This window comes from Ctenocephalides felis, unplaced genomic scaffold (genome assembly GCF_003426905.1).
Source record: "Ctenocephalides felis isolate EL2017-DRISC unplaced genomic scaffold, ASM342690v1 CF-g0.4_SCAFFOLD_01492, whole genome shotgun sequence".
Classification (NCBI taxonomy): Eukaryota; Metazoa; Arthropoda; class Insecta; order Siphonaptera; family Pulicidae; genus Ctenocephalides; species Ctenocephalides felis.
The window spans coordinates 10447670-10458342 of NW_020537646.1; the positions used below are offsets into that span (position 1 = coordinate 10447670).

The 10673-nt window shown below is 29.2% G+C and overlaps 1 protein-coding gene across 1 annotated transcript in view; it reads left to right on the top strand.

Annotated features, from left to right (window-relative positions):
* Nucleotides 1–10673, top strand: part of LOC113370077 (lysyl oxidase homolog 2) — a 40907-nt gene that overhangs the window by 3944 nt on the left and 26290 nt on the right. Inside the window, exons 2-3 of the mRNA XM_026610737.1 lie at nucleotides 4416–4562; nucleotides 8818–9086. Of these exons, the coding sequence (XP_026466522.1) occupies nucleotides 4416–4562; nucleotides 8818–9086 (416 nt within the window). The remainder of the gene's footprint in view (nucleotides 1–4415; nucleotides 4563–8817; nucleotides 9087–10673) is intronic.

A 10673-nucleotide genomic window follows, 5' to 3' on the forward strand; every position in this document is an offset into this window, starting at 1 on the left:
CCTTTTATTAGCTATCAATTTAAATACATGGGCAGTGAATGCCATTTATCTGCAATAAAATTGCTCATAAGTATTATGTCCATGGTCCATTCCTGCGGTCAATAGATAATACTAGTATTATTCTCCAATAAATCTATTGCCAGCAGAGCATTGGTGCAATGCCAGTACTATAGTATAGTAATAGTAGTTGCATATAAGAAATGGGTCAAGATGCACTCCAAATGCAGCTGCGTTCCATATGAATCAACGGTCATTACTAACTATTTTCTACGTTTATATTTCATGAATAATAATGGGTATTTGAATAATAAGAGGCTTTCGCTTTGAATTCGATACGGAAGTACATAGTGCCGAATTAATGTAGCAGAATATTCATAGGAACATGTAGTATGTGTACAGGTACAGGACATGGAGAACTTGCAAACATCCAAAAGATTTTTGCTATATATTTAATAAGAAAAGCAATTGATTTTTAAAATTTTTACGTGATTCAATATTGTGTTGAAAAACTTATTTATAACATAGAGGTTAAAAAAATTAATGTATAATACGTCATGTTAGACTTCTTATTAAAGAATAAGCAATCACATATACAATTAACTAATTTTAATTTGGGACAGGGACATTCAAAACGGTAAAATCAATTTTTTTAATATAATTATTACATTCAAAATTTGATAAATTTCTAAAGTTTTTATAAAAATGAATCGTAAAATGTGTTGGTAAGCGCATAACTCAATAACGCCTGAACCAATTTGGCCAATTCTTTCTTTAAAATGTTCGTTGAAGTCCAAGGATGGTTCTAATAGCAAAAAAAAATTGAATAATTGTCGGAAAAACCCTAAAAGCAGCCCTTTTCTTTTTCACATACAAACGTTAGTATTTTCATATTTTTGCCATCGGATACAGAAAATTTACTCAAGTCAATGGAGTGTTTAGAGTCTGAATTTTTTACTGTGCTCCAACTCGTATGAAATTTTGAAATTAGGTTTATTTTACTCTCAAGTTCAAAAGTGAAAATAATTTAGACTTCTTTGCTATTTTCCGGGGGGATGACATCCCTTTCAGTGGTGTAATTTCATTTCTTCAAAATAAAGTCGGGCATTAATAAAAGAACTTAATATAAAAAAAATGTTTCATAATGTTTTCAAAAAAGCAAATACTCATCATTTTATTTAAAACAGTTGTACATTTAGGATCCATATAGGTGGATGTATATACATTTCGGTATAGACTGTAGTGTAAAAAAAAACATAATAATATTTAACTAATTGGTAAATATCAGTATAGGTTATTAAAAAAAATTGGAACTTTTGAATTGTAAACATAAGCACAGGACAACGGCTGTCGGGTCATCTAGTATATATACTATTTTTTTTAGTTTTTCTGGATAGCTATTATTTATGATTTTCTTTTTCAACTAAAAACATCCTTTTTTTCAGAAAAATTATACATAGTGTGAAGTTATAGCGATGGCAAAAAAGCAAAAATGGAAATGTTTGTGTCTCTACATTTCAAGACCTCCTGAACATACCTTAAAATAAATGGATGTATGTGTGTGTGCGTGCCGCATGTGTATGTGCGGATACATATTTTGGAATTCGAATGATTAAAAAAACATTTGATTCGTATTAACGGGAAGACATGTTGAATAGATTTTGACAAAAGCATGTCCTGCGGTTTCGTAGATACAGATCAAAAAGTGCACAGAATAGAGGATCTTGTTAGAACGGAGCATCCGATTAGAATGATTCAAAAAATATATTGCTTGCGTTGAAGGTTCAAAGAAATTATTAGTTTTTGAGGAAAGCAGATTCAGCGGTTTCAACATCTTGAAAAAAGTTCATAATTTTTAAATAAATCTATTAAAAATATAATGACCACTATCAATTAAAAAAGATTGTTTCAAACAAAAGATGGAAAGGATGGAATTTATACTAAACAATAAAATGTTCAGTTTATCGAAGTGATTCTTTTCAATTTTCATGTACCTACGTATATAAAATATGTGCATATGTTTGCGTGGAAGTGGATATACTCATATTCTATTTCCAACATTCGTTTTTTTTCAACGACATATCATATTCTTATCATATGTCATCCGTAATATATTGAAAATAAGACGGCAAGGATTGAAGAGTAAAATTTTTGTTGCGTGAAATCAATTCACTCGCATATCAGGAAGATAACTATTTGTATGATTGCGCGCGTGACATTTCCATCAACGTACGGATGTTACAAGAATACATCCAGGATCAAATCATTTTCTTAAAGGGAAAATCATAAATCATGATTATCGTTCATCCGTATAATCTGATTCGTACTTATATATTACCTTTTCAATTTAATGTAGTTGTATCATAATTAATAATTAGGATACAGATATCAAGAACATAGTAAATAATGTTGTATTTGCGACGTAGTTATGAAATTTATTCAAACTCTCCTTTGATAATTTAGGTTGTTGGATTATAATTTAACCCTTGTAGCTGTGGACTGTATTAAACACTGATTTGTTTGTAAATTATGTATTTGTTGCAGTTCTAATTACAATCACTGAATTGTCACTAAGTTATAATGAAAGAAGATATATTTATATATCTATTATTTATTATACATGTTGTTAAGCAGACGTTACTTTTAGAAGTGAACAACTAGTTCAATTAAAAAACTCCGCTACCCCCTCTACCAGGGATAGCAACCATTCCGTGTAAAGCTTAATGCCCTGAAGGTTGTCACTTTCATGGCCAATATAATAAAATAAAAATACGTCCAAACAGATGTAGAAATGCTATTTTTTCATTTCGGCGATTTTTTCTTAGTTATAGAAATTATTATTTTTTTTTTAAATTACATTATGGAGTATTATAATAGAAATAGGTGTACTACTGTCTTTATGTACGGAAGAACAGAAAAATAATATCAAATGTTCAACTAGTTATTTTGAAAATAAAATTTTTGCTTTCACTTAAAATCAATGCGATTTCGAATTGATGTTTTTCAACATACTTATAATATCTGTAATTGTATGAATTATATATTAATTTGTTTAACACAATTTTGTAGTAATCAGCTTCTGCATAGATTCTGATTAGAATCTAATAAGTGTTCGGCAAATTTCTAAATTTTAACGAATTTCTATAATTCAATCGCTTATCGTAGACCTAGAATATTTTAGTATCTTATTTCAAACTACGAAATCATCTATCGTCATACAAAATTTCATCAAAATTGTAAAAAAATGTTTCAACATGTAATTACAAAAGCAATCAGCGCGATTTCCAAACGATATTTTTGTATTTTGAACGTTTTTGAATTTTTAAAATGAATTCGGGATTGTCGGTTAAAACTTGATCGAATCGATATACTTTTGTGCTAATTGCAAAAAAAACGTCGTAGACCTAGAATATTTTAGTATATTATTTCAAACTACGAAATCATCTATCGTCATACAAAATTTCATCAAAATCGTAAAAAAATGTTTCAACATGTAATTACAAAAGCAATCAGCGCGATTTCAAAACTATATTTTTAAATTTTTAAATTTTGAACGTTTTTGAATTTTTAAAATGGATTCGGGATTGTCGGTTAAAACTTGATCGAAAAATTTTTATACTTTTGTGCTAATTGCAAAAAAAACGTCGTAGACCAAGAATATTTTAGTATATTATTTCAAACTACGAAATCATCTATCGTCATATAAAATTTCATCAAAATCGTAAAAAAATGTTTCAACATATAATTACAAAAGCAATCAGCGCGATTTCGAAACTATATTTTTAAATTTTGAACGTTTTTGAATTTTTAAAATGGATTCGAGATTGTCGGCTGAAATGTGATCGAAAATTTTTATACTTTTGTGCCAATAACAAGAAAAAACAACTTAGCTGATCATGATGCAAAACTGACCAATGATAGTCTTTATCGAGCTACATCAATTGACTTATTATTTTCAAGAAAACGTCGACACAAATACATACACACGCGCATATTTCAAAATTTGGACTTAATCGATGCAAATCGACTTTAAACGCCAAAAAAACATAAAATTAGTAAATCGGATTTTTTCGCGAAGACAAACTTTCCATTCGGAAAGTCAAAAATGAAAGCATTTTTTCAAAGCTTTATTGAGAGTCACAATAAAACACGTGTTGCACTTTTAGATATGGAAGAAAGAAAAGTGCAATTAACAAACCAAATTCATTTTAAGTTTAAAAAATTTGTATGTATAAGCACAGACTGATTTCATTACTTCAGCTTAATTTATACCTCACACGGATGATATTTCGAAGTGCTTTGATACGAGTTCATTTAATATGCATCATTGAAAAAAAACTGGAGTGCTCATGCCCGCGACAAATAAAAACCTAAATGAAAGTGCAACGTGCGTTGAATTCATGCAAATTCCATTTCAGGGAACGTAGAGATTCTGCACGAAGGCAAATGGGGCGCCGTGTGCGATGATGAATGGGACGCAAATGAAGCTGAGGTCGTTTGCAGGCAGCTTGGCTACGCGGGCAAGCCGAAGCACACGCACAGTGCAACGTTCGGACTCGCCAGGAGTAAGTGACATTGCAATAGTAATAGTACAATGCAATTATTAAATGCATATGCACCGTGGTAAAGGATACATGATGTAATTTAGGGACTATTTCTAAATATTCGAGAAATCTTTAACGTTTTCAAAAATATTATTACAAATACTGTAACTTTCATTATTTTTGCTATCTTGTTATATCTGAACAAATCAAATGTAAACATTAACAATCGTCAATTCATTTCGAATTCTATTTCAAACAAAAAGTTGCCTAATTTTCACAAAATTGGAAGTTCCAGTACAAAAACAGTCTAAACGCACTTGGGTAAATATTTGCACCAGAGTGGCGCTTAGACTGTGCTTAGCCTGGGTAATTTTTTGAATTTTTATCCAAAATTACAAAAATATTTTTTGAAAAAAAAATTAGAAACAAAAATTAGGATAAAATAGAAATTTTAATGCTATTTTACAGATCTATCTTATATTAGTGTAAGGCGGTAGCAGTGGTGTTGTCGAGCCGGAACGTCGTTCCGGCAAATCATTTTTGAGCCGGAACGCGTTTTGGCAAAAAAATTAAAAAGATTTGTTGAATTTTTTTTCTAATTTTTGGCAAGCTCACGGTTGTCTGAAGCGTTACAGAATGAAAATGACACGATAATATATGCGGATAAACTAATCCATCTAACAATTCGCTATTTGGAATCTCTAAAAGACGTTAGAGACGTAAAAAGGATACAAACTCATAGAAGCATCAGAGGCTGTTCAAGTGATAAAATTAAAAACATTAACTTTAATATATAATAAAAAAAATACTAATCAATAAATAATCCTATTTGGAATATCTTATGGAAATTATTAGCATTTTTATGTTAAAACTGTTCCGGCAAAAAAAAATTAGCACTACACCACTGGGTGGTAGTAAGTAAGGTGGCCATACGTCCCGGTTTGACCGAGACAGTCCCGGAATTGCACCTTGTATACCGGGTTTTTCTAAAATTTGTCTCGGATTTAGATATTTTGTTCCAGATTGTGCCGGTTTTTCGAAAATGTATAGGTAAATTACCAAAATTTATGAAAACAAACAAACATACGGTATTTTTTTCAAGTAATTATGAAGAAAGTGGAATAAAATTTTATACACGGCTCAAAAGCGAAAAGTATAAGATTGAAAAATATAAGATATAATATAATATTATATTATCGCTATCCTGCGATAGCACCTTTTTAGATATTATGTGATATGTTGTAGTAAATCATTGCAGATTCTTTTTTAAGACGCTTTGGCGGTAAAGGCTTGAGCAGGTTCTACGCTAAATGGTTTGGATGACGAGTTAGACGAGCTTTGTATCTGGAGCAGTACTGACTAATTTCTTCTTCTATAGTTGGAATTCTGAGATCATTATGTATCAACCAATTGGGAACATATTTAGGAGCGTTCACGATTTCTTTTAAAATTTTATTTTGGAACCTTTGTAGAATAGTTATGTTCGATTTACTGGCCGCACCCCATAGGTGTAGGCCGTAAGACCATATTAGTTTAATAATTGTCTTGTATATTAGGAATTCATTTTATATTGTGATTTCCAGCCCATTAACCATTTAAGTTGCACAATAATGATTTAAAAAACAGATTCTTATTAAAAACAGTTTTTTTATTGTATTTTCAAATGGCATTTGTTAATGCGAACTTCTCACCTTACCCCCCTCCCCGCCCCGTCCTGGATTTTTATAACTAAAAACTGTCGTCCCGGCTTTGACTTGAAAAAATATGGTCACTTTATAGTAAGGAACAGCCAAAAAATTATTTATTTGCTGTGCAATTGGGCTTTCTACATATTAAACCTAACCTTTATTATAAGGACAACTTTCTGATGTCTGATGAACATATACATATGTAAAGTTAGGTTTTATTTTTACTTTATTTTTATTTACACCCAATACATAGCTTTTTGATGGCTCGTCACTACCAACTCATACGAAGATAGACCCGTAACATATTTTATCCGGAAACTGCCTCTTTAGATTGAATACATAATTGTAGATAATCTTTAATTTTAAGTTTTTAAAGTAACATCTTATTTCATCTCCTGATGATCGATTGCAAATTGCTTCCACATTTCACCGTGAATAAATAACGTCATAACTTGCATATCTTCTACGTATAGCATTTCTTAAGTCGTAGTATCAGAAACTGTTTTATCTCAAATTTTTCTTTTGAAAAATATTTTTCACTTTCTTAGCAATATATTTTCAGATTTCCCCACACTTTTCTTCATAATTAATACTTCACTTTTCAACCGTGATTTTTATTTGTTAGTTTTTTTTATTTTATCTTATATTTTATAATAAATAATGTCTCAATCTCGTTGAGTGGTTTACCAGGGAGTCATTAAATAATCTTGATGGGTTCTTTTAAACAATATAAATGTTATAATTACAACATTTGATTTTTTTGTATAATAAAATATTTTTTATATGAAAATATAGAAGAAAGTGTAATATTACCAAATATAAGTTACATTTCAAATTCTCAATTAAATCTAATTTTATGTATTATTTATATTTTTATTCGAATGCCAAATTTTTTTAAAATTTTTATTTATAATCTATCTTAATTGATCTACTTATTATTATTTTATTATAAATATAATAATCATTCAGTTTATGTTACATCACCCTATTTTTTAATTGCACGACCAAATTATTCGATCTAAAATAGCTTCCAAGCCTTTCAAGTTAACTATTTGTACTCGATGTTACTTTGTTAAAACTTTGTTGAATTGCATGCATTATGTAGTAAATTAAACTTCTCTGTTTAATTGCATGAATCCGACACAGTCCTAATCTTCTTTAATGAGTTATTCAGTTAGTATTTACAAATCCAGATTTAAGTTTAATCTACTTGACAAGTTAAACTTATTTGAATTAAATACGACCAAAATAAGACTTAAAAACCATTTAATTAAAGTTGAACTTCAAAACAATATTTCATTAACTTCATGTAACCACTTTAATTAGGTATTTTAATATAAAATTAATTTGAAAAATCGGTTAATATTATCACCGGTTAATTAATATATTCACAGTTTTACTTCGTATTATTGAACTAATTTACAACATATAAAACTGGGACGAATTCTGTTGCAATATTTTAAAATAAACTTAAATTCACTATTTTTAATGAGGTCATTGTCAGCGTTTTTCTGCCAGTTTAAAATAGATAGAGTAAAAAATTTTTAAATTTAAATATAGAAAACACGCTTTCTTTGAGAAATAGAAGATGAATAAGACATAGTTTCTATTTACTATAAAATAATAAAAAATAAAAATATTTACGCTATATAAGCGTAACCGATTTAACAAAAAAGCTATTTATAAAAATACTTGAAGCTTGAATATTTATATTTTTTTAATTAATGTTATTTTTTATCGTTATCAAACTGTTTTATTTATTTAGCAATCCGAAATACATAAAGATTCCTATGAGACAAATTGACAATATTAAATTTCAGTCATTTGTATGACATAAAAAAAAGAATTTTTCCAGCAATGTTGGCAAAAACATGTTTTCTTCGTTACAATAAGTTTTCTTGATACATTTTTAACTAAATTATCTAATAAAGTTACCATGGTCTATGTAATTTTTTTCTGATATTATCATGACGTCTTACTCAACTCTGGTCTAATTATATATTTTATTACCTTCAGCAGAATAGCAAGAATAAACCCTCATCCCTTATTATATAATTTAGAACTATAAAATAATCCTGTTCCTAAATTTATCATCACCATAATCCATTTTTCTGATTAAGTACTACATACTTGTAAACTATTTCAGTATTTAGGTTGAAATCGGTTCAGGATTTTTTGTGAAAACGTAGACAAATCATTTTGCAGTTTTCACAGAAAAACAACGTGAGTCCTTATCGAGTTTCATCGAATGGCTTTTAAATCTTTCAAATCTGCATAATCGTTTTATTTTAGAAAGAGTCTATGAAGGGTCAAATTTTGGCTCACATACATACATATGCAGATACGCACATACCTTTTCCAATTTTGGTCTCAAACATTTTAAATAACCTATGATATCAGTTGAGTATTTATAAAATTAGACTTTTAGAAGCACTATATATTATTATATTTGTTAAAAAACCGGAAAAAGCAAAACGAAAAGGTTGGTAACCGCTGGGCTACCACATAAATAATGGTGAAAAAAAGTAGTGAATAAGTTTTATTTGTGATTGGTTATATAAAAATCATATCGTTATTTTATTAATTAGGAAAATTTTGGATGGACAACATTTACTGTGATGGTACGGAAACGGAATTATCGAAGTGCAGATTCGACGGTTGGGGAAATAGCGATTGCGAGCCGGAAGAAGCCGCCGGTGTTATTTGTAAACAGGAAACCGCCGAAGATAATGAAGTGGAGGCGCAGAAGCCGGAAACTATCCTTCCAAAATTCAAGGTGCCCATCAGGAATGCAACTCAAGAACCGATACAGGTCCGCCTAATGGGCGGAAGAGTTCGTGACGAAGGTCGGGTGGAGGTAGGTAAATAATGGCGAACTTAGATTAATTAAACATTTATATACAACTCAATGTGCATAATATATATATATATATATATATATATATATATATATATATATTATATATATACAAATTTTCACCATATGCAAATCGCATGGGGATTAGGTACTAATGATTACTAATTAACCGTAAATATTAAAGTTCCTCAATACCTTGAATACAGGCAGGCAATTAGATAGAAGTATGTAACATATTATATACAGTAGAACTGTGGCATAATAGTCTAGTCATTTAATCTTAAACTAGTTAAAAATCTCGGAATTCGAGATACCCAACTGTAAGTCTGTGAATACCTTAAAACAGCACCCTAAAAGTTGTCTCAAAACTTACATATGGTACGTACTCTCTACGTACTACTATATGTAGGTTTTGAGACAACTTGCTATTGTAGGGTGCTATTTTAGACTTACAGCTGGGTATTTCGAATTCCGAGGTGAACTTACTATAATTACTGGACTATAAGAGTGTAATTCGTTCCGTAACCACGCTCGTATGCCGAATTACTCGTATCTCGAAGCAATAAAAATACATTGAAATGATATTAATTCGTTACAGCAATGCGCATAGTTTTTTGAATATTGAAAATAAATTCACTATTTATTATATTAATTATTTACTATTGTTTTTTCTGTCAATTCACGATATTGCGGAAATAAGTTAGACATGTTAGAACTTTTTTGGTGTAATTTTTAAACACAAACTTATAGAGCTCAAAAAGCAGCTTATACATTATCTTAGTAGGAGTTATACCATTTATGAACTCCTTTTGTTTTAACACAGTACATATCTATGATGTGTTACTTTCGTACATCCTCATGTTTTTCAATAATTTTATGCTTTAATTCAAGAGACCAGACCCTTTTCTTTGAACCAATAAAAATCTATAATTTTTTGTAAATGTACAAAAAGCAAAAAACCTCAACACATATAACTGAACAATCACTTTTTGTATGATCAAACTTTTAAACGTCGATATAATCTTCGATATATTTCGATATTTTAATTCGATATTAAAAAACTACTGTCAAATGTAAAAAAATTGTCTACCTTGCAAATTTTACTTGTTGAAAACGTGTTAAATAAAACAAGCCATTATTATTCTAGGAAAAAATCATCTATCTATCTAGTCATTTGCCTATCTAGTCATTTATCTATTTATCGAAGTATCTGTTTATCCATCTATCTATTTATTCATATTTAACCTATTTTTTACTATTTATCTCTGCAATTATCTACCTATCTATCAATCTCTTCATTTATCAGGATATACATTTTTTATTTATTTATTTATATATCTCATTTGACATATGTACGTTCATTTATCTATCTATTAATTTATCTATCTATTAATTTATCTATTTAATAAATTATCTATCTATTAAATAATTTATCTATTAATATATCTATCTGGTCATCTATTTATCTGGACATTTATCTTGATAAGAGCCTGAAATAATATCTATTATTATTGATTACGGCTTGCTTGCTAGTCATCTATCTATCTGGTCATTTATCTAGATATTTACTATCACGAAACAGCCAAA